Here is a 24,715-nt window from a genome sequence, read left to right on the forward strand (position 1 = left end):
AACCTGTTTTCTTTGTCATTATGGGGTATTGTGTGTAAATAGATGAGGGGGAAAATATTGTTTTTTAATACATTTTAGAATAAGGCTGTAAAGTGTAACTGTGGAAAAAGTCAAGGGGTCTGAATACTTTCCCAATGTAATTTGTCATTTGAAGAACAAACATCTTGCAGTTAAACTGTCAATAATACTTTTATAATCTCAACAGAAGACCGGTTTAATGTCTCTTACTTGAAAATGGTCCTTGTCATATAGTCTTAGACCAGTGTTTCCCAACCTCGGGACGCCTAGGGACCCTGGGGGCACCTCACCTACTACTTTTACTATTTGGCTGGCCACTCTACGTACTTGTGGAGAACATGGTCTTCGAGAGGTTAAATTGTGTTTGTTTCTAAACCTCAGAGGAGGGGCAGAAACAGGATCTGTAAAGAGAGACAAGATGTGTCTTGTTCTCCTCTGTCTTGTACGAGCTTGTTTACGATGCAGCTTTTTTTTGAGAATACAAGCCTAGCTACCTGATAGCTGATTTGCAGTCCACAATGCAGTGGGAGATAAACAATTATAAACAATAAACAATGACATTACTCAGCTGTTATCATTTCAGTTATGAAATATTAGTTTGGTCTATTGTGTAAATGTAATTTATTACACTGTGGATTGACGAGTAAGGTGTTGTAATTTATACACCGAGTCGGTATTCCTATCAGAAGAAGAAATTCCTCTCGACCACTCCCACAAATTGGGGAAACCAAACATTATTTTCCATTGACCCCCATTGTAAAATAGGCAACTTTGTTGTTATACAAAACATGCCTAAAAGATGCTGTGTTTTTCAATTAAAGTATTCACAGCCCTTGACTTTTTCCACATTTTGTTGTGTTACAGCCTCAATTTAAAATGGATTTAAAAAAAAATGTTTTGTTACTGGTCTACTACACACAATACCCATAATGTATATCAAATTTGGTTAGTGGTTAGAGTGTAGGGGCAGCAGGTAGCCTAGTGGTTAGTGTAGGGGCAGCAGGTAGCCTAGTGGTTAGAGTGTAGGGGCAGCAGGTAGCCTAGTGGTTAGAGTGTAGGGGCAGCAGGTAGCCTAGTGGTTAGTGTAGGGGCAGCAGGTAGCCTAGTGGTTAGTGTAGGGGCAGCAGGTAGCCTAGTGGTTAGAGTGTAGGGGCAGCAGGTAGCCTAGTGGTTAGAGTGTAGGGGCAGCAGGTAGCCTAGTGGTTAGTGTAGGGGCAGCAGGTAGCCTAGTGGTTAGTGTAGGGGCAGCAGGTAGCCTAGTGGTTAGTGTAGGGGCGGCAGGTAGCCTAGTGGTTAGTGCAGGGGCAGCAGGTAGCCTAGTGGTTAGTGTAGGGGCAGCAGGTAGCCTAGTGGTTAGTGTAGGGGCAGCAGGTAGCCTAGTGGTTAGAGTGTAGGGGCAGCAGGTAGCCTAGTGGTTAGAGTGTAGGGGCAGCAGGTAGCCTAGTGGTTAGAGTGTAGGGGCAGCAGGTAGCCTAGTGGTTAGAGTGTAGGGGCAGCAGGTAGCCTAGTGGTTAGAGTGTAGGGGCAGCAGGTAGCCTAGTGGTTAGAGTGTAGGGGCAGCAGGTAGCCTAGTGGTTAGCGTGTAGGGGCAGCAGGTAGCCTAGTGGTTAGTGTAGGGGCAGCAGGTAGCCTAGTGGTTAGAGCGTAGGGGCAGCAGGTAGCCTAGTGGTTAGAGTGTAGGGGCAGCAGGTAGCTTAGTGGTTTGAGGCAGGTAGCTTAGTGGTTTGAGGCAGGTAGCTTAGTGGTTTGAGGCAGGTAGCTTAGTGGTTTGAGGCAGGTAGCTTTGTGGTTTGAGGCAGGTAGCTTTGTGGTTTGAGGCAGGTAGCTTTGTGGTTTGAGGCAGGTAGCTTTGTGGTTTGAGGCAGGTAGCTTTGTGGTTTGAGGCAGGTAGCTTTGTGGTTTGAGGCAGGTAGCTTAGTGGTTTGAGGCAGGTAGCTTAGTGGTTTGAGGCAGGTAGCCTAGTTGTTTGAGGCAGGTAGCCTAGTGGTTAGAGTGTAGGGGCAGCAGGTAGCCTAGTGGTTAGAGTGTAGGGGCAGCAGGTAGCCTAGTGCTTAGTGTATAGGGGCAGCAGGTAGCTTAGTTGTTTGAGGCAGGTAGCCTAGTTGTTTGAGGCAGGTAGCCTAGTTGTTTGAGGCAGGTAGCCTAGTTGTTTGAGGCAGGTAGCCTAGTTGTTTGAGGCAGGTAGCCTAGTTGTTTGAGGCAGGTAGCCTAGTTGTTTGAGGCAGGTAGCCTAGTGGTTAGAGTGTAGGGGCAGCAGCCTAGTGGTTGCGTGTAGGCAGGGTAGCCTAGTGGTTAGAGCGTTGAGGCAGGTAGCCTAGTGGTTAGAGTGTAGGGGCAGCAGGTAGCCTAGTGGTTAGAGCGTAGGGGCGGCAGGTAGCCTAGTGGTTAGAGCGTAGGGGCGGCAGGTAGCCTAGTGGTTAGAGCGTAGGGGCGGCAGGTAGCCTAGTGGTTAGAGCGTAGGGGCGGCAGGTAGCCTAGTGGTTAGAGCGTAGGGGCGGCAGGTAGCCTACTGGTTAGAGCGTAGGGGCAGCAGGTAGCCTAGTGGTTAGAGCGTAGCCTAGTGGTTAGAGGCAGGTAGCCTAGTGGTTAGAGGCAGGTAGCCTAGTGGTTAGAGGCAGGTAGCCTAGTGGTTAGAGGCAGGTAGCCTAGTGGTTAGAGGCAGGTAGCCTAGTGGTTAGAGGCAGGTAGCCTAGTGGTTAGAGGCAGGTAGCCTAGTAGTTAGAGCGTAGGGGCAGCAGGTAGCCTAGTGGTTAGAGCGTAGGGGCAGCAGGTAGCCTAGTGGTTAGAGCATAGGGGCAGCAGGTAGCCTAGTGGTTAGAGCGTAGGGGCAGCAGGTAGCCTAGTGGTTAGAGCGTTGGCCTAGTTACCGAAAGGTTGCAAGATCAAATCCCTGAGCTGACAAGGTAAAAATCTGTCATTCTGCCCCTGAACAAGGCAGTTAAGTCACCGTTCCCCGGTATGCCGTCATTGTAAATAAGAATGTATTCTTAACCGACTTGCCTAGTTAAAGGTAAAATAAATAAATAAATAAGATGGAGAGTTTCAAAGTGTCTGAAGTTGAGGGACCTAAAAGGAGTAGTGTGGAATAAGAGGTAGCAAGAGATGGTTGGCTATGGAATAAACATTCAAATGGGTTTGATGCTGGTTTGCTTCTGCATCCCTTTATTAAGTCGTTGTCACAAATATCTGGCCCACGTCCAGTCATACTCGGGGTCTCCACGTGTGTCCTTCGACGTCATTCTGTCTCAGTTGCAGCAGTCACATTGTGGTCATTGTGTGTCTGTGAATCACATCATTAAAGTGAACACAGCATTTCCACATTGAGCCATAGACAATACAACTTCAGTGTTGAGGACAGTGTTTTGTTGACAACAAGGTGGTTTATTCTATGTCTATTGTGTGTGAATGATGGAAGAATCTAATATATATATATATATATCTAACATTTTTATTTATTAACCTAGCCAAGTCAGTTAAAAAATTATTATTTACAATGGCGGCCTACACCGGCCATACCCGGACGACGGCCAATTGTGCGCCCGCCCCTTTTGGACTCCCAATCACAGCCGGGTTGTGATACAGCCTGGATTCGAACCAGGGTGTCACCTGGAAACCTCAAGCACTAAGATGCAGTGCCTTAGACCGCTGCTCCACATGGGAGGTCCAATCTTACCTCAGCTGTAGGTCCATTTGAGTGTGTGGTCACTTAGGCCTGCACATCAACCAGTACTGGGACCATTGGAGACGTGGGATACTAGCTCTCAAAGAGCTGCTTGAATGTCTTCGGATCTGTGTCTAGAGATATATGTATAAGCTGTTTTTCAATCTCAAGGCCATCAGATTGCTTAACAACAATCACTAACTCAGAGAGGCTGCTGCCTACATTGAGACCCAATCACTAACTCAGAGAGGCTGCTGCCTACATTGAAACCCAATCACTGGACACTTTAATAAATGGATCACTAGTCACTTTAAACAATGTCACTCTAAACAATGCCACTTTAATAATGTTTACATATCTTACATTACTCATATCATCTGTCTATATACTGTATTTTATACCATCTACTGCACGTTGTCTATGCCTCTCGGCCATCGCTTATCCATATACTTACATGTAAATATTCTCATTCACCCTTTAGATTTGTGTGTATTAGGTAGTTGGGGAATTGTTAGATATTACTGCACTGTCGGAACTAGAAGCACAAGCATTTCCATGTGTATGTGACCAATAAAATTTGATTTGATTAGATTTTTATAAAGGTCAATTACAAAATCGAGGAAATTAATCTGTGGTTTAGATTGAATTCAAAGTTGGCACAAATGATAAACTAAGCAATACAACAAACTACTACACATATGAAAGTCTGTACCACACAAGCCAGTACAATAGCTTACGTATGGAGAGGAACCTAAAGGCACATACATAACCAACCAATACTACTCACCTGACAGACAGGGCAGGTGTTAACCAGTGCAGCCTTCTGCTTCTCAGCTTGGCCCTTCTTCTTAGCAGCCGCCACCATGGCATCAGCCAACAACTTCAACTTGAGAGTGGAGCATTGCGTTCTATATCAAAGCGTAGCCTATCGCCGTGATTCAGTATGTTGATTATTTAAGTCAGGTGTTCGAGCTGGGCTCTTCTGGACACACCTGCTCTTCCGGGTTGAACCAGCTGACCTAGTTGAGAGGTGATGAGTCTCTTAGGTTCCAGGTTGACCTGCTGACTTCCGAGAGGTTGAGTGTTCCATGTTGAACCAGCTGACCTAGTTGAGAGGTGATGAGTCTCAGAATAGTGTTCCAGGTTGAACCAGCTGACCTAGTTGAGAGGTGATGAGTCTCAGAATAGTGTTCCAGGTTGAACCAGCTGACCTAGTTGAGAGGTGATGAGTCTCAGACACGTTCATTGGTTCTGGAATAGAGTCCAATTTGGCATCAATAATATGACGGCCATTCTACCTCAAAAACAAATGTGCGAATACCAATTAATTTAAAACATAGCAGGTAGGACTAAATGAGGTTACATAACCTTACATACTAGCTATAAAACTCAGCAAAAAAAGAAACGTCCCCTTTTCAAGGGGACGTTAGGCAATTAAGGTCACAGTTATGAAAACTTAGGACACTAAGAGGCCTTTCTACTGACTCTGAAAAGCACCAACAGAAGATGCCCAGGGCAACTAAAAACACTGGAACTGTAGATTTGCAGTTGGTGAATGTGCAAAGTAGAAATACTGGGGTGCAAGGGAGCAAAAATAAATAAATACAGTAGGGGATGAGGTAATTGTTTGGGCTATTTATAGATGGGCTATGTACAGGTGCAGTGATCTGTGAGCTGCTCTGACATCTGGTGCTTACAGCTCGTGAGGGAGATGAGTGTTTCCAGTTTCAGAGATTTTTGTAGTTCGTTCCAGTCATTGGCAGCAGAGAACTGGAAGGAGAGGCGGCCAAAGGAGGAATTGGCCCTGGGGGTGACCAGTGAAATACACCTGCTGGAGCGTGTGCTACGGGTGGGTGCTGCTATGGTTACCAGTGAGCTGAGATAAGGTGGGACTTTATCTAGCAGAGACTTGTAGATGACCTGTAACCAGTGGGTTTGGCGACGAGTATGAAGCGAAGGCCAGCCAACGAGAGCGTACAGGTCGCAGTGGTGGGTAGTATATGGGGCTTTGGTGACAAAATGGATGGCTCTTTGATAGACTGCATCCAATTTGTTGAGTAGGGTGTTGGAGGCTATTTTGTAAATGACATCGCCGAAGTCGAGGATCGGTAGGATGGTCTGTTTTACGAGGGTATGTTTGGCAGCATGAGTGAAGGATGCTTTGTTGCAAAATAGGAAGCCAATTCTAGATTTAACTTTGGATTGGAGATGCTTAATGTGAGTCTGTAAGGAGAGTTTACAGTCTAACCAGACACCTAGGTATTTGTAGTTGTCCACATATTCTAAGTCAGAACTGTCCAGAGTAGTGATGTTGGACGCGCGGGCAGGTGTAGGTAGCGATCGGTTGAAGAGCATGCATTTAGTTTTACTTGTATTTAAGAGCAATTGGAGGCCACGGAGGGAGAGTTGTATGACATTGAAGCTCGTCTGGAGGTTAGTGTCCACAGTGTCCAAAGAAGGGCCAGAAGTATACAAAATGGTGTCGTCTGCGTAGAGGTGGATCAGAGACTCACCAGCAGCAAGAGCGACATCATTGATGTATACAGAGAAAAGAGTTGGCCCAAGAATTGAACCCTGTGGCAAATAGAGCCGAATATGTTGATAAAAGTCACCATGTCTGAGAAAGATTTACACGATTATCAAAACGTCACGTCAGTGTAAGCCTACATGCACAATGGATAAAATAAATGGTAGAAAAATTATTGGAACCATTTCTGTGTTTTGACCTGCTAGGTTTTATGGGTATTATGACTCATAAACCACAGGGTAGCCCTAGTGGTTAGAGCATTGGACTAGTAAACAAAAGGTTGCAAGTTCAAATCCCTGAGCTGACAAGGTACAAGTCTGTCGTTCTGCCCTTGAACAGGTAGTTAACCCACTGTTCCTAGGCCGTCATTGAAAATAAGAATTGGTTCTTAACTGACTTGCCTAGTTAAATAAAGGTAAAAATATATATTTAAAAAATTTGTGGCAGACTATGGCAATGAAGTTCATTCCAACATATTCCATGTTTGAGCAGCATTTGAAAGCAAAAGAGCGATTGAAAACATTATTGGCATTGTTGAATTTGATTTTCATAATACTGTAAGAGAACTGATGTTTTGGTTATCTAAACGGTTTGTTTGGTTACCAAGGCAACTAATGTAGATATCTAGTAAAGGTGCTAGCTACTTCAATGAATGTTGAACACATTTCTAGTTGCAAATTAACACATTTCTTAGCGGCAAAAATAGCCTTGGTATAAGCGGCATTATCAATTTTTCAGAGTACGCAGAGCCCCTCGTTGATTACCCGTTAAGTAATGTAGCCTACACACAGTGTATTACACTGTGCTGTAGTGTAAGTAAATGACAATATACTGTAATTGTACACCAGTAGCTAAATGAGGGGACTATCTATACATGTACTGAATATTTTATGACAATGTTTACAATAGGAGAAAGTTCACTAAGACCAAAAACAATGGTGTATTATTTTGTCCAGGTGAGTTTATTTACAGTTATGATAGATGGGAAGTTATGGCTACCTTTGGCGCCTATATCCCACACACCCTGGGCTAGGGTAAGGTAGGTTAGTGTGAAGGATACTTCGACTTTGCTTTGGAAACAGGAAGTGTAGTGGTTGTTGGAGGTCGGAGCTGTCTGTCCACATAAGACCTGGGTTCAAATAGTATTTAAATTCATTTCAATACGTTATCTGTGCTTGATTGAGCTTGCCTGGCTTAATGGACTAATATAATAGTCCTCCCGGAAGTTCAAAAATACACCCTCCTGGGACTACAGGCAGGCTAGAGAAAAGGCTCAAAGTATTCGAAAGATTTAAAATATTTTTTTATCTATGTTTGCGTAGCTGCTTGGCTGGAGAGACTAGTAGTGAGTCAGTCTATCCCTAGACTACCCTCTCTGTTTTCACTCAAACCTCTAGCAACCAATGTTTATCATTTATCAACATATGAAACCATATTCAGCCTGAATTCACATGTATCACATAGATTTTACAGACCTGGGCTGTCTTTGTCTGTTTCTGTCTCTGTCCAGAGAATGTGTCCTTCAGTCCAGTTCACTAGACTTGTTCTACTGTTGTTTAGTTTTTAAAAAAGGGCTTTACATAAATGGTTCTGGCCAATATTGACACCATCGTCAGTCACGTAGGTTTTAACGACCCTTCGCTTTAGGTGATCTGAGGGAGGACAACAAAACGTTTGCCCTAAACGAGTACATGAAGAGACTTTGCAACGACAGGAATGTCTCCTTTTGTGACTACTTTGATTTGCTGTGGGAGCAACGAGCAGGATTCACACTAACCACATGGAGTTCCTGGATTCTTTCCAGCGACATCAAACTGTTTTTAGAGACTGACGACAGACAGGGTCTGGTAGTGCTCCAGTTCTCCCTGTCAGAATAAGCAACCAGAGGACTTGGAAAGCATATCGACTCCTGTATAAATGGCACTTTGGTTATTGTGAGTAACCTAGTTTAGGTTCCTCTAACTCTAGTGAGTTTGTATAAACTCATCTCCTACCATTCTAAAATATTGGAGACTGTCAGAAAATGTGGTTGTAACTTTCATTATTAGATTGGTATTCCATTGGTTACCTCGAGGCAGTGGCCCACACTCATTTGAATGTGGTGCTTTTTAAATGTTAGAGGAATCACAAGTAAAAAACAAAAACTTTGGTTATTGTGAGTAAACTAATGTATGTTCCTTTAACTCTGCCTTCTATCGAGTTTATATAAACTGTCATATCCTACCATTTCCCCCAGATTACAGCTTTTCATACTCTGAAAAGGGGAAACGGGTGGGGGGACAGCCTCTATTTTTACTCATGCTCTCAACTGTAAGGACATTTTGTCTGGCAACTTTGGGTATTTTGAGCATCATGCTATACTGTTTAAATGTCAGCTACCAGTGCTGGCTATAACCCTGTATAGGACAACAAAGCGCTGCCCCACTTTCTTTACTGGTTTCTCTGAACTATTGTCTGTTGTCCTTGAGAACTATAATAAAATCATTGTGTTGGGTGATTTTAATATTCATGTTGACAGACTGACTCCAAGGCCATTGAATTTATGTTTTGTTTTTTTGGCTCTATGGACTTTATCCAAAATGCTACTGGGCCCAGCCATAACTACAGCCATACTCTGGACCTGGTTATTACCAAGGGGCTTTCTACTGGGCCCAGCCATAACTACAGCCATACTCTGGACCTGGTTATTACCAAGGGTCTTTCTTTCTATTGGGCCCAGCCATAACCACAGTCATACTCTGGACCTGGTTATTACCAAGGGGCATTCTACTGGCCCCAGCCAAAATGACAGTCATACTCTGGACCTGGTTATTACCAAAGGTCTTTCTACTGGGCCCAGCCATAACCACAGCCATACTCTGGACATGGTTATTACCAAGGGGTTTTCTACTGGGCCTGGTTATTACCAAGAGGCTTTCTATTGGGCCCAGCCATAACTACAGCTATACTCTGGACCTGGTTATTACCAAGGGGCTTTCTACTGGGCCCAGCCATAACTACAGTCATACTCTGGACCTGGTTATTACCAAGGGGCTTTCTACTGGACCCAGCCATAACCAGGACCTGGTTATTACCAAGGGGCTTTCTACTGGGCCCAGCCATAACTACAGCCATACTCTGGACCTGGTTATTACCAAGGGGTTTTCTACTGGGCCTGGTTATTACCAAGAGGCTTTCTACTGGGCCCAGCCATAACCACAGCCATACTCTGGACCTGGTTATTACCAAGGGTCTTTCTACTGGGCCCAGCCATAACTTCAGCCATAACCAGCACCTGGTTATTACCAAGGGGCTTTCTACTGGGCCCAGCCATAACTATAGCCATACTCTGGACCTGGTTATTACCAAGAGGCTTTCTACTGGGCCCAGCCATAACTACAGCCATACTCTGGATCTGGTTATTACCAAGGGGCTTTCTACTGGGCCCAGCCATAACTACAGCCATACTCTGGACCTGGTTATTACCAAGGGGCTTTCTACTGGGCCCAGCCATAACTACAGCCATACTCTGGACCTGGTTATTACCAAGAGGCTTTCTATTGACATATCCTCTATTGTTGATGTTTCTTTATCTGATCAACACTGTATTTGTTACTACCTTTTTTACGTACCTGAACGCATTATTAAGAAGCAATATCTTACCTCTGAAGTCGCTACATATTTTATTATTGTGTCTGAACAATACACCATCACCGATTCTGCCTTCCTTTTGTGAGGATTTAGTTGATAACTTTTAATAACAAATGAAGGGAAACCACCGACGCCAGATCTCCAGTAAGGTTGAGAATGGCCACATCCAAACAGACTACCGATGCCAGATCTCCAGTAAGGTTGAGAATGGCCACATCCAAACAGACTACCGATGCCAGATCTCCAGTAAGGTTGAGAATGGCCACATCCAAACAGACTACCGATGCCAGATCTCCAGTAAGGTTGAGAATGGCCACATCCAAACAGACCACCGATGCCAGATCTCCAGTAAGGTTGAGAATGGCCACATGAGAATGGCCACATCCAAACAGACCACCGATGCCAGATCTCCAGTAAGGTTGAGAATGGCCACATCCAAACAGACTACCGATGCCAGATCTCCAGTAAGGTTGAGAATGGCCACATCCAAACAGACCACCGACGCCAGATCTCCAGTAAGGTTGAGAATGGCCACATCCAAACAGACCACCGACGCCAGATCTCCAGTAAGGTTGAGAATGGCCACATCCAAACAGAGAGCCCGTTGTATTTGTTTCCTCACCTCATCCATTAAAGAGAGATTGTAGAGCGGAATTGGAGAAAGTCAAAGTTGCAGGTCCATTATGATATTCTGACAGAGCAACTTGGCATATACAGTGGGGCAAAAAAGTATTTAGTCAGCCACCAATTGTGCAAGTTCTCCCACTTAAAAAGATGAGAGGCCTGTAATTTTCATCATAGGTACACTTCAATTATGACAGACAAAATGAGGGGGAAAAATTACAGAAAATCACATTGTAGGATTTTTTAAATGAATGTATTTGCCAATTATGTTGGAAAATGAGTATTTGGTCAATAACAAAAGTTTATCTCAATACTTTGTTATATACCCTTTGTTGTCAATGACAGAGGTCAAACATTTTCTGCAAGTCTTCACAAGCTTTTCACACACTGTTGCTGGTATTTTGGCCCATTCCTCCATGCAGATCTCCTCTAGAGCAGTGATGTTTGGGGGTGTTGATGGGCAACACGGACTTTCAACTCCCTCCAGAGATTTTCTATGGGGTTGAGACCTGGAGACTGGCTAGGGATTCATTCATTGATTATCTAGAAAAGGCTACTTGACCAAGAAAAGACAAAAGACCCCACTTCACCAGATGATTACATGACCCATCAAGTTAGACAGATGTGTCTGGTGGTGATTACGTGTATTTCATGAACATGTGTACGTGTCTAGACAATAGTAACCCATCCACTTAGCTAGATGTGGTTATAGTTTTCTTTCACATGACCCATCAGTTTAGACAAGTGTGTCGGGTAAGTGTAGTCTAATAATTGTAAAAATATTTATGTTTTGGATATTGCTACTATTCAAGTAATCATTTCACTGTCCCGTTTACACCTTCTGTATCCTGTGCATGTGACAGATATAGTGTGTGTTTACCAGAGACGGTAATGTGAAGAACGTGACCTGCACCAAAGTCAGATTAGGATATGGGCCAAGGACTAGATCAAATGTGTTTTTACCGAGAGCTTTTCCTTATTGAAGGCTACTACTTTTACCACTTTTAGTCTTGAAATCTTTGGTTGTTTACTCAACTACTCACTCTGTTTAGCACATGGCCTCATGTGAATCCTTAAAGAGATGGGTGGGGCTAAAGCTTAAGATGGTGTGAACGATGCTCAATGGGTGTAGACAATGAAGAGCTTTCCAGTGGGTGTATCAAAATATTCAAGGGACATTTTCTCAAATGTTGAAAAATGGAAACTGTAATCGCGGCCAAAGGTGCTTCAACAAAGTACTGAGTAAAGGGTCTGAATACTTATGTAAATGTTATATTTCAGTTTTTTTATATATATAAATTTGCAAAAATGTCTAAAATCGGTGAAGATAAATAACGACTTAATTAATTTTAGAATAAGGCTGTAACGTAACAAAATGTGGAAAAGGTCAAGGGGTCTGAATACTTTCCGAAGGCTCTGTATGTAACACCTCGGCATGGTTATCAGAAAGCACGGCATTGATTTTCACTGTTACACAGAAGATACACAGATAAATTATTAGACTGTATTAGTGATTTATATACTTGGATGACTCACAACTTCCTCCAGCTAAATCAAAACAAGAATGAGGTACTTATTATTGGAGCCAAAGCACAGATCGAGAATCTGGCAGCGAATTTGAATTCACAGGCAATAAAGATAAAACACCAGGTAAAAAAAAAACAATGTGTAATTTAAAATGATGAACTCAATTTCGATTCACACATTAGGAATATGACCAAAACAGGTTTCTATCTCAGGCAGATACAGAGAGACTCATCCATGGTTTTACCAAAATCAGGTTTGACTACCTTAATGCTCCCCTGTCTGGTTACCCAAGAAAGCCGGTTGGTCAACTGTAAAACGTACAGAATGCTGCAGCACGGGTACTGACCAAGACCAGACGGAGAGCACACATTACACTGGTTTTAAGGTCTCTGCACTGGCTGCCTGTCTGTCTTTAGAATTAATTTTAAGAATATTCTATTGGTTTTTAAATCAATCCACGATTGTGCACCCCAATAAATATAAGCTTTTTGGGTTATGTACCCAGTAGGTCCCTCAGGTCCTCTGGCACTGGTCTTTTAAATATGCCAAAGGGGCATGGAGAGGCAGCCTTGAGGTATTATTCCTCCTTTTCCTTGAATACCCTCCCAGGGGTCAAAAACTGGACTGTAAAGAAATAAATAGTGAATATGTGGTAAATATTTTGTTTTTATTTTCATAGTTTATTATAATTTTTCTTGTAAAAATGCATTGTGTTGCACTCATGTCTGAAATGTGCTATATAAATAAAGTTTGATTTGACATGCTGTCTATGGTGGTGCTTGAAGCTAGTCTAGACATGCTGTCTATGGTGGTGCTTGAAGCTAGTCTAGACATGCTGTCTATGGTGGTGCTTGAAGCTAGTCTAGACATGCTGTCTATGATGGTGCTTGAAGCTAGCCTAGACATGCTGTCTATGGTGGTGATTGAAGCTAGTCTAGACATGCTGTCTATGGTGGTGCTTGAAGCTAGTCTAGACATGCTGTCTATGGTCTATGGTGGTGCTTGAACATGCTGTCTATGTCTAGACATGCTGTCTATGGTGGTTCCTGAAGCTAGTCTAGACATGCTGTCTATGGTGGTGCTTGAAGCTAGTCTAGACATGCTGTCTATGGTGGTGCTTGAAGCTAGTCTAGACATGCTGTCTATGGTGGTGCTTGAAGCTAGTCTAGACATGCTGTCTATGATGGTGCTTGAAGCTAGCCTAGACATGCTGTCTATGGTGGTGATTGAAGCTAGTCTAGACATGCTGTCTATGGTGGTTCTTGAAGCTAGTCTAGACATGCTGTCTATGGTGGTTCTTGAAGCTAGTCTAGACATGCTGTCTATGGTGGTTCTTGAAGCTAGTCTAGACATGCTGTCTATGGTGGTTCTTGAAGCTAGTCAATGGTATGTATGTTTTGTCTGTGAACAGTTGTGGTATGGTTATTGATTCATTAAATCAGTGATTAAGTGTTCACTGTGTATTGATCTGAATCAGATTACGTATTGATCTGAATCAGATTACGTATTGATCTGAATCAGATTACGTATTGATCTGAATCAGATTACGTATTGATCTGAATCAGATTACGTATTGATCTGAATCAGATTACGTATTGATCTGAATCAGATTACAGGTATGAAAGAATTATGTATGCAATTGTTTAAAAAAAAATGATTTTTCTCTCTCTCTCTCTCTGTCTCTCTCCCTCAGTTATCTGAATGACCTGGACCGCATCACCCAACAGAGTTATGTCCCCACCCAGCAAGACGTGCTGAGGACCAGAGTCAAGACTACTGGCATCGTGGAGACACACTTTACCTTCAAAGAGCTTTACTTCAAGTCAGTATACCCACTGCTAGCTACACACACTTTTCATTGAGACAGATCTTGGTCGTTTGAGAATAATCGGCTCCGTGCCAAGCCAGAGCCTAATGAGGCTGTTTCACAATGTCAACATAATGAATGAATTAGATCACTTTATTAATCTGACTTAATTAATTAGTTTAGACAAACATAAACCCATTAGTTGTTGATGAATTGCCAACCAGGTAACGGCTAGCAAATATATATAGTCGTATAATCAGTCAGCCCTTATACACCAGCTGGTTTACAGTAAGCAGACAGTCAAAGAGTAGGCAAAGCATATTCCCTATTATAGAAGTCATTTCTGTATTAGTATTTATTATGGAGGCCGGCAAAATGAAGGCATTATTCTATGTTTGTTTTTGCTTCACAGTCCTCGCTGTTCCATAAGGTGTATTTTTACCTGCTTTTTAAATCTGATTCTACTGTTTGCATCAGTTTCCTGATGTGGAATAGAGTTCCATGTTGTCGTGGCTCTATGTCGTAATGTGCGCCTCCCATAGTCTGTTCTGGACTTGGGGACTGTGAAGAGACCTCTGGTGGCATGTCTTGTGCATGGGTGTCCGAGCTGTGTGCTAGTATTTTAAAACAGACAGTTTTACCTACCTCGGTAATATCTCTTCCACTTTAAGCCATGAGAAATTGACATGCATGTCATTAATGTTAACTCTCTGTGTACTTTTAAGAGCCAGCCGTGCTGCCCTGTTCTGAGACAACTGCAATTTTCCTAAGTCCCTCTTTGTGGCACCTGGTCACACTACTGAACAGTAATCTTGGTGTGACAATACCAGGGCCTGTAGGACCTGCCTTGTTGATAGTGTTGTTAAGAAGGTAGAAACCAGGGCCTGTAGGACCTGCCTTGTTGATAGTGTTGTTTAGAAGGCAGAGCTGCGCTTTATTATGGACAAACCTCTCCCCATCTTAGCTACTGTTGTATCAATATGTTTTGACCATGACAGTTTACAATGCAGGGTTACTCCAAGCAATTTAGTCACCGCGACTTGATGAATGTCCACATTGTTCATTACGAGAATTAGTTGAGGTTTAGGGATTAGCGAATGATTTGTCCCAAATACAATGCTTTTAGTTTTGGAAATATTTAGGGCTAACTTATTCCTTGCTAACCATTCTGAAAGTAACTGTAGCTCTTTGTGAAGTGTTGCAGTCATTTCAGTCGCTGTAGTAGCTGACGTGTAGAGTCATCCGCATACATAGATTAAAAAGTCATTAAAGTAGTTGGCCATATCAGCGGGTTTTGTTATGAATGAACCATCTCATTCAATAAATGATGGTGCCGATTTGGCTTTTTCATGCAAAATTTAATTTAAGGTGCTCCAAAGCTTTTTACTATCATTCTTTATATAATTTATCTTTGTTTCATTGTCTAGTTTATTTTTTATATTTTATTTAGCTTCGTCACATGATTTCCTAATTTGCAGTACGTTAGCCAATCAGTTGTGCTGCCATTTACAAAGTGGTGAGGACAAAGTCTGTTCATGCGGATGATATGTTCAGCAACGTTTTATTTCCTAGAAATGTCTGGGACGACTGCATTGTCTGGGCTAATGCAGGCAGGGGCATATGTTGTCTGTCGGTCTGTGTGTTATTTCAGTTGAGTTGCTCAGTGTAAACTTGTCCTCTACTGTCTGGGACCTTGGTGGGGTACAGGTGCAGAAGTTAGCCTGAATTAGCTAAACTGACTGTCTGGTACCTTGGTGGGGTGCAGAAGTTAGCCTGATGAGCTAAACTGACTGTCTGGGACCTTGGTGGGGTACAGGTGCAGACGTTAGCCTGAATGAGCTAAACTGACTGTCTGGTACCTTGGTGGGGTGCAGAAGTTAGCCTGAATTAGCTAAACTGACTGTCTGGGACATTGGTGGGGTGCAGAAGTTAGCCTGAATTAGCTAAACTGACTGTCTGGGACCTTGGTGGGGTACAGGTGCAGAAGTTAGCCTGAATGAGCTAAACTGACTGTCTGGGACCTTGGTGGGGTACAGGTGCAGAAGTTAACCTGAATGAGCTAAACTGACTGTCTGGTACCTTGGTGGGGTACAGGTGCAGAAGTTAGCCTGAATTAGCTAAACTGACTGTCTGGGACCTTGGTGGGGTGCAGAAGTTAGCCTGAATTAGCTAAACTGACTGTCTGGGACCTTGGTGAGGTGCAGAAGTTAGCCTGAATTAGTTCAAGTGAAACTAGTGAAAATTGCATGCAATCTTGGTCATCCAATCCAATCTTGTCAAATCTATCAATTGTTATACTGCATGTTTCTCTTCACACTGCGGAACCTCCCCTCCTGAACCTGACGTTGACCTGATCCTGCTGTCTTTGTCACTGTTTCACCCCAGAATGTTTGACGTGGGCGGCCAGCGGTCGGAGAGGAAGAAGTGGATCCACTGCTTTGAGGGAGTGACCTCCATCATCTTCTGTGTGGCGCTCAGCGACTATGACCTGGTGTTGGCAGAGGACGAAGAGATGGTAAGGAGAGAAGAGGTGGAGAGGGGTGGGAGAGCGGGGAGAGAGTGAGGGGCGAGGAGGGAGGGTGTGATGGACATAATCTTCTGTGTGGAGCTCAGCGACTATGACCTGGTGTTGGCAGAGGACGAAGAGGGGTGAGGATAGGTGACTGGGTTCAATTCACGCAGAAGAAGGTGGTGAAGGGGGAGGTAGAGGAGGGGAGGGGGATGGGTGGTGTCAGTTCAGTCTCCAGAGGAAGTGTGAGGGAGCTGTCCCTCACTCAAATCTCTCACCTCCTTTTCAAAACGTCTCGGTGCTACCCGGCTCAGGATGCTTAGCATTTTCATTAGTTTATAGCATTAGCATTTACGTTACTTACCACCCGGCCCGGGTCCTATTAATGAACCGTCCTGTCCTCCCCTACAGAACCGTATGCATGAGAGCATGAAGCTGTTTGACTCCATCTGCAACAACAAGTGGTTCACAGACACCTCAGTCATCCTGTTCCTCAACAAGAAGGATCTGTTTGAGGAGAAGATCGGCAGGAGTCCACTCACCATCTGTTACCCCGAGTACGCAGGTGAGGATCAGACACGTTGAGTAGTACACACACACACCAAATACATGATGTAAAATATTTGGAAGTGTTGTAGGGGTTGCTGGTTTTAAATAGGGGTTTGTGTACTTTTTTAAAAGCCAAAGGCATTGTTGTTTTTGTTAGCCACTGTTAGCTTTTTTCTGAACTTTGCTTTGGCTTGCCTTTCTACTACCGATTATATAGGTAACTGCCTAAATAAAGGATCTTTAGATAGCCACTGTTAGCTTTTTTCTGAACTTTGCTTTGGCTTGCCTTTCTACTACCGATTATATAGGTAACTGCCTAAATAAAGGATCTTTAGATAGCCACTGTTAGCTTTTTTCTGAACTTTGCTTTAGCTTGCCTTTCTACTTTCAACCTTCGTCTCTCCAGAGCCCGTACGGGAGTTGTAGCAATGAGACAAGATAGTAGCTACTACAACAATTGGATACCAAGAAATTGGGGAGAAAAAGGGGTAAAAAAAAAAAGAGGGCCGATTTCAAGTTTTCGGTAATCGGCATTTTTGGACGCCAATTGCATTGCATTCCACGAGAAGACTGCGTGGCAGGCTGACCATCTGTTACACGAGTGCAGCAAGGAGCCAAGGTAAGTTGCTAGCTAGCATTACATTTATCTTATAAAAAACAATCAATCTTTACATAATCACTAATCACACATGGTTGATGATATTACTAGTTTAGTTTGTCCTGCGTTGCAAATAATCAATGCGGAGCCTGTTAAATTATCATCGAATCACAGCCTAGTTCGACAAACGGGTGATGATTTAACAAGCACATTCACGAAAAAAGCACGGTCTTAGCACCAATGAACATCAATTCCTTTCGTAAAATCAATACATAAGCTAAAATAAATTCATGTTAGCAGGTAATACTAACTAGGGAAATTGTGTCACTTCTCTTGTGTTCAGTGCAAGCAGAGTCAGGGTATATGCAGCAGTTTGGGCCGCCTGGCTCGTTGCGAACTGTGTGAAGACCATTTCTTCCAAACAAAGCCCGTAATTAATTTGCCAGAATTTTACATAATTATGACATAACATTGAAGGTTGTGCAATGTAACAGCAATATTTAGACTTATGGATGCCACCCGTTCGATAAAATACGTAACAGTTCCGTATTTCACTGAAAGAATAAACGTTTTGTTTTTGAAATGATAGTTTCCCGATTTGACCATATTAATGACCTAAGGCTCGTATTTCTGTGTTTATTATATTATAATTAAGTCTATGATTTGATATGTGATAGAGCAGTCTGACTGAGCAGTGGTAGGCAGCAGCAGGCTCTTAAGCATTCATTCAAACAGCACTATCCTGCGTTTGCCAGCAGCTCTTAGCAATGCTTGAAGCACAGCACTGTTTATGACTTCAAGCCTATCAACACCTGAGATTAGGCTGGCAACACTATAGTGCCTATAAGAACATCCAATAGTCAAAGGTATATGAAATACAAATGGTATAGAAAGAAATAGTCCTGTAATAACTACAACCTAAAACTTCTTACCTGGGAATATTGAAGACATGATAAAAGGAACCAGCAGTTTTCATATGTTCTCATGTTCTGTGCAAGGAACTTAAATGTTAACTTTCTTACATGGCACATATTGCACTTTTACTTTCTTCTCCAACACTTTGTTTTTGCATTATTTAAACCAAATTGAACATGTTTCATTATTTATTTGAGACTACATTTATTTTTTATGTATATATTATATTAAGTTAAAATAAGTGTATATTCAGTGTTGTATTTGTAATTATTACAAATATATATAGATATAGATCTATATATATCTATATATATAAAAATTGGCCGATTTTTTTTTTTTTTTTTTTTAAATCAGTATCGGCTTTTTTTGGTCCTCCAATAATCGGTATCGAAAAATCATAATCGGGCGACCTCTATTCCATACGCACAAAAAGCTTATTTTTCTCAAATGTTGTGCACCAATGTGTGTTCACATGATTTATTTAATTTGCAGTACGTTTGCCAATCAGTTGGGCTTGCCAGTTACATCCGGCTTCTTCAGATTCAGATTGGCTGCGCCCCTGCCCAGTCATGTGAAATCCATAGATTAGGTCCTAATGAAATTATTTATATTGATTTATATTTATATTGATTTCCTTCTATGTGTGTTTCAAAGTGTTTCTATTATGTTGGCAGATACCTGTATTTTTGTTGACATTGGCTCAGTGACAAATACCCTTTTTATGGTCTATATATACAAGGTGTTTTTTCTTACCTTTCGTATAGTATGTGTTCATTTTTGGATGTCAGTCACTCATTTCGTATGATATGTTACGAATTACAGTTCGTATTATATGTTACGAATTTGCAAAAAGTTACTAACGTTAGGTTAGGGTTAGGGGTCACGGTTTCGTTTGGGAGTTAGGTTAAAGGGTTAAGGGGAAAGGATAGCTACAAGGTTTAGGGAAGGGTTAGCAAACATGCTAAGTAGTTGAAAAGTTGCTAATTGGCTAAAATGCTAAAGTTGTCTGTGATGAGATTCAAACTCACAACCTTTGGGTTATAGCTAAAAGTAGTTGAAAAGTTGTTAATGATAAAGTTGTCTGTTTAGTATGTTACTTGTAGTCTGAGACCAGGCTGCTAATACTAACCATACAGACAGATACAGAGGCAACCCTCTTTTTTTTTTATTTTACCTTTATTTAAGAACAAATTCTTATTTTCAATGACGGCCTAGTGGGTTAACTGCCTGTTCAGGGGCAGAACAACAGATCTGTCTGTACCTTGTCAGCTCGGGGGTTTGAACTTGCAACCTTCCGGTTACTAGTCCACCGCTCTAACCACTAGGCTACTGCCGCCCCGCTGCAGAAACTAAATGTGGCTGTTTTAGAGCTAATTTCCTGCAATTCTACACATTTGTCATGGTGCTGACAGAAAAATTGCAGTTTCAAACACAGAGACACAGATACAGAGTTTATTACCTCTAATACTAACCAGACAGACAGACCAATACAGAGTTTAATGCCTCTAATACTAACCAGACAGACAGACCAATACAGAGTTTAATGCCTCTAATACTAACCAGACAGACAGACCAATACAGAGTTTAATGCCTCTAATACTAACCAGACACACAGACCAATACAGAGTTTAATGCCTCTAATACTAACCAGACAGACCAATACAGAGTTTATTACCTCTAATACTAACCAGACAGACAGACCAATACAGAGTTTAATGCCTCTAATACTAACCAGACAGACCAATACAGAGTTTAATGCCTCTAATACTAACCAGACAGACAGACCAATACAGAGTTTAATGCCTCTAATACTAACCAGACAGACAGACCAATACAGAGTTTAATGCCTCTAATACTAACCAGACAGACCAATACAGAGTTTAATGCCTCTAATACTAACCAGACAGACCAATACAGAGTTTAATGCCTCTAATACTAACCAGACAGACAGACCAATACAGAGTTTAATGCCTCTAATACTAACCAGACAGACAGACCAATACAGAGTTTAATGCCTCTAATACTAACCAGACAGACCAATACAGAGTTTAATGCCTCTAATACTAACCAGACAGACCAATAATACAGAGTTTAATGCCTCTAATACTAACCAGACAGACAGACCAATACAGAGTTTAATGCCTCTAATACTAACCAGACAGACAGACCAATACAGAGTTTAATGCCTCTAATACTAACCAGACAGACAGACCAATACAGAGTTTAATGCCTCTAATACTAACCAGACAGACCAATACAGAGTTTAATGCCTCTAATACTAACCAGATATGGACCATAACCCTTAGTCTCTGAATAATTTAATCCAACTCTATTAGATCACTTCAGAATAGGTGTTTTAAATATGTAATACCCTCCTTTCAGACAGACCAATACAGTTTTAATGACCTCTCTCTTAGTCCTTATTCACTCTGACAGAGTCGTCCTGTTTATAGGATTTAAGGAGACAGGGGAATGACCAATACAGAGTTTAATGCCTTGAATACTTAGGGAGACAGTACTGAATACAGAGTTTATCCTCTAATTAGTTGTAACCAGACAGACAGACCAAACAGAGTTTAACTATTGTTATGTCTTTGTTTTTTTGACAGACCATTTAGAGTTTAATGCCTCTTTACTAACCAGACACCTGACCAATACAGAGTTTAATGCAGCCTAATCCAACCAGACACACAGACCAATACAGAGTTTAATGCACTGTAATACTAACCAGACCAGACCAATACAGAGTTTAATGCCTCTAATACTAACATTACAGACCATAATGCTCTTGTTCTGATATCTGTCTCTCACCAACCCAACCAGTACATATGGATATAGGCTGCAGCCTTTATCTAGTGTACTACAGTACCCATAATGCATTATTATTATTACAGGTGCCAGTACATATGAGGAGTGCAGCAGCCTCAGATTTTGTATTAGTCCTTACACTCTGACGTTTTACACTATAATGCATTTTATTATTACAGGTGCCAGTACATATGAGGAGGCAGCAGCCTATATCTAGTGTACTACACTACCCATAATGCATTATTATTATTACAGGTGCCAGTACATATGAGGAGGCAGCAGCCTATATCCAGTGTCAGTTTGAGGATCTCAACAGGAAGAGGGCACTAAAGAGATCTACACCCACTTCACCTGCTGCCACCGACACCAAGAACGTCCAGTTCGTGTTTGACGCCGTCACAGACGTCATCATCAAGATCAACCTCAAGGAGTGTGGACTCTACTGAGGTGACCGGGATCTTCAAGTCAGTGACCTTTTGATCTTTGTCGTTACTGAATCCCTGTAAAAAATATCCTAGACTTGGTATTGGTTAAAGGTGCAGATCCTAGACCTGGTATTCAAATCAAATAAAATAAAAATATAACTTTGTCACATGCGCCGAATACAACAACTGTAGACCTTACCGGGAAATGCGTACTTACAAGCCCTTAACCAAAAATGCAGTAAAAGAAATGGAGTTAAGAAAATATTTACCAAATAAACTAATGTCAAAAATAATAAAACAGTAACACAATAAAATAACAATAACAAGGCTTTATACAGGGGGTACTGGTTCCCGAGTCAGTGTGGAGGCTATATACAGGTGCCAGTACATTCCCGAGTCAGTGTGGAGGCTATATACAGGGGGTACCGGTTCCCGAGTCAGTGTGGAGGCTATATACAGGGGGTACCGGTTCCAGTCAGTGTGGAGGCTATATACAGGGGTACCGGTTCCCATAGTCAGTGTGGAGGCTATATACAGGGGTACCAGTTCCCGAGTCAGTGTGGAGGCTATATCTAGTGTACTACACTTCCCGAGTCAGTGTGGAGGCTATATACAGGGGCCCGGTTCCCGAGTCAGTGTGGAGGCTATATACAGGGGGTACTACAGTTCCCGAGTCAGTGTGGAGGCTATTGCTATATACAGGGGGTACAGGTTCCCGAGTCAGTGTGGAGGCTATACAGGGGGGTACACTCCCGAGTGCATTATATATACAGGGTACCGTTCCCGAGTCAGTGTGGAGGCCAGGTTCCCCGAGTCAGTGTGGAGGCTATATACAGGGGGCCACGGTTCCCGAGTCAGTGTGGAGGCTATATACAGGGGGTACCGGTTCCCGAGTCAGTGTGGAGGCTATATACAGGGGCCCGGTTCCCGAGTCAGTGTGGAGGCTATATACAGGGGGTAGCGGTTCCCGAGTCAGTGTGGAGGCTATATACAGGGGGTACCCCCGAGTCAGTGTGGAGGCTATATACAGGGGGTACCGGTTCCCGAGTCAGTGTGGAGGCTATATACAGGGGTACAGTTCCCGAGTCAGTGTGGAGGCTATATACAGGGGGTACCGGTTCCAGTGTGGAGAGATCTACACCCACTTCACCTGCGTCAGTGTGGAGGCTATATACAGGGGTACGGTTCCCGAGTCAGTGTGGAGGCTATATACAGGTCAGTTGAAGTATAACCTTCAAGTCAGTGTGACTATATACTACTGGTGACAGGTGATCTTCAAGTCAGTGACCTTTTGATCTTTGTCGTTACCCGAATCCCTATAAAAGGGGGTCCTAGTCAGTGTATTGAGTATATAAGGGCAGGTCCTAGACCTGGTATTGGTTCAAATCAGTGTGGAGGCTATATACAGACCTGGTACCTTTTCCCAGGTCAGTGACCTGGTATTGGTTAACAGGGGCAGATCCTTCCCTGGTCAGTGTGGAGGCTATATACAGGGGTAAAAAGGTCTATACCTGTCAGTGTGGAGTTAATACAGGGGGTAACTAGACCTTACCAAATCAAGTGTGGAGGCTATATACAGGGGGTAACCAATTCCCGATGCAGTAACCTGGCTATATACAGGGGTACCGGTTCCCAGAGGCTAAACTGGGGGTGTTGAGTCAGGTGGAGGCTAATACAGGGGGTACCGGTTCCCGAGTCAGTGTGGAGGCTATATACAGGGGGTACCGGTTCCCGAGTCAGTGTGGAGGCTATACAGGGGTACCGGTTCCCAGTCAGGCTAGTCAGTGTGGAGGCTATATACCTGGTATTGGTTCCCGAGTCAGGTGGAGGCTATATACCTGGGGTACCGGTTGAGTGTGGAGGCTATATACAGGGGGTACTGGTTCCCGAGTCAGTGTGGAGGCTATATACAGGGGTACCGGTTCCCGGTGCAGTGTGGAGGGAGGCTATATACACCGGTACCGGTTCCCGAGTCAGTGTGGAGGCTATATACAGGGGGTACCGGTTCCCGAGTCAGTGTGGAGGCTATATACAGGGGTACCGGTTCCCGAGTCAGTGTGGAGGCTATATACAGGGGGTACCGGTTCCCGAGTCAGTGTGGAGGCTATATACAGGGGGTACCGGTTCCCCTGGTCAGTTGTGGAGGCCCCTCTTAGGTTCCCCCTCAGTGTGGAGGCTATATACAGGGGCCCTCATACCGGTTCCCAGTCAGTGTGGAGGCTATATACAGGGGTACCGGTTCCCTTTTCAGTGTGGAGGCTATATACAGGGGTACCGGTTCCACTCAGTCAGTGTGGAGGCTATATACAGGGGGTACCGGTTCCCGAGTCAGTGTGGAGGCTATATACAGGGGGTACCGGTTCCCGAGTCAGTGTGGAGGCTATATACAGGGGGTACCGGTTCCCGAGTCAGTGTGGAGGCTATATACAGGGGGTACCGGTTCCCGAGTCAGTGTGGAGGCTATATACAGGGGGTAGGTTCCCGAGTCAGTGTGGAGGCTATATACAGGGGGTACCGGTTCCCGAGTCAGTGTGGAGGCTTATACAGGGGTACCTCTCTTCCCGAGTCAGTGTGGGGTCTATATACAGGCTATAGTGAGGAGGTCATTATAAATAAGAAGGGGTCCTAGACCTGGTCAGTTGGAAATAAATACAGGTCCTAATCCTGGTATTGGTTGAAGGCTGCATATACAGGGGATATTGGTTGAGGTCAGGTGCTTTGGCTATATTACAATGGGGCTACAGGTTCCCGAGTCAGTGTGGAGGCAAATCAAATCCTATACCTGGTAGCTGGTTCCCGAAGTGTGGAGGTCCTAGACCTGGTACCCCAAACAGAAACAGGTGCAGGTCCTAAACAGGGTATTGGTTCCCGAAGTGTGCAGGTATAGACCTGGTATTGGTTCCCGAAGGTGGAGGTCCTATACCTGGTATTGGTTGAGTCAGGTCCTAGGGTACAGATTAGTTGAAGTTAAAGCAGTTGGTCCTAGACCTGGTATTGGTTGAAGGTGCAGGTCCTAGACCTGGTATTGGTTGAAGGTGCAGGTGCAGGTCTTAGACCTGGTATTGGTTGAAGGTGCAGGTCCTAGACCTGGTATTGGTTGATTTATAAACCCTCTTA

The 24,715-nt window shown here is 43.3% G+C and overlaps 1 protein-coding gene across 2 annotated transcripts in view; it reads left to right on the top strand.

The window, feature by feature from the left end:
- Positions 1-24,715, top strand: part of LOC124032374 (guanine nucleotide-binding protein G(i) subunit alpha-3-like) — a 78,807-nt gene that overhangs the window by 50,833 nt on the left and 3,259 nt on the right. The window contains exons 5-8 of one of the 2 annotated variants that reach the window (XM_046344735.1): positions 13,681-13,809; positions 16,180-16,309; positions 16,715-16,868; positions 21,429-21,620. In XM_046344735.1, the coding sequence (XP_046200691.1) occupies positions 13,681-13,809; positions 16,180-16,309; positions 16,715-16,868; positions 21,429-21,619 (604 nt within the window). In that variant the 3' untranslated portion in view covers position 21,620. The remainder of the gene's footprint in view (positions 1-13,680; positions 13,810-16,179; positions 16,310-16,714; positions 16,869-21,428; positions 21,621-24,715) is intronic. The other variant, XM_046344734.1, reaches the window with a different exon arrangement.

The sequence above is a fragment of the Oncorhynchus gorbuscha genome, linkage group LG03 (assembly GCF_021184085.1).
Source record: "Oncorhynchus gorbuscha isolate QuinsamMale2020 ecotype Even-year linkage group LG03, OgorEven_v1.0, whole genome shotgun sequence".
In the NCBI taxonomy this organism is placed as follows: domain Eukaryota; kingdom Metazoa; phylum Chordata; class Actinopteri; order Salmoniformes; family Salmonidae; genus Oncorhynchus; species Oncorhynchus gorbuscha.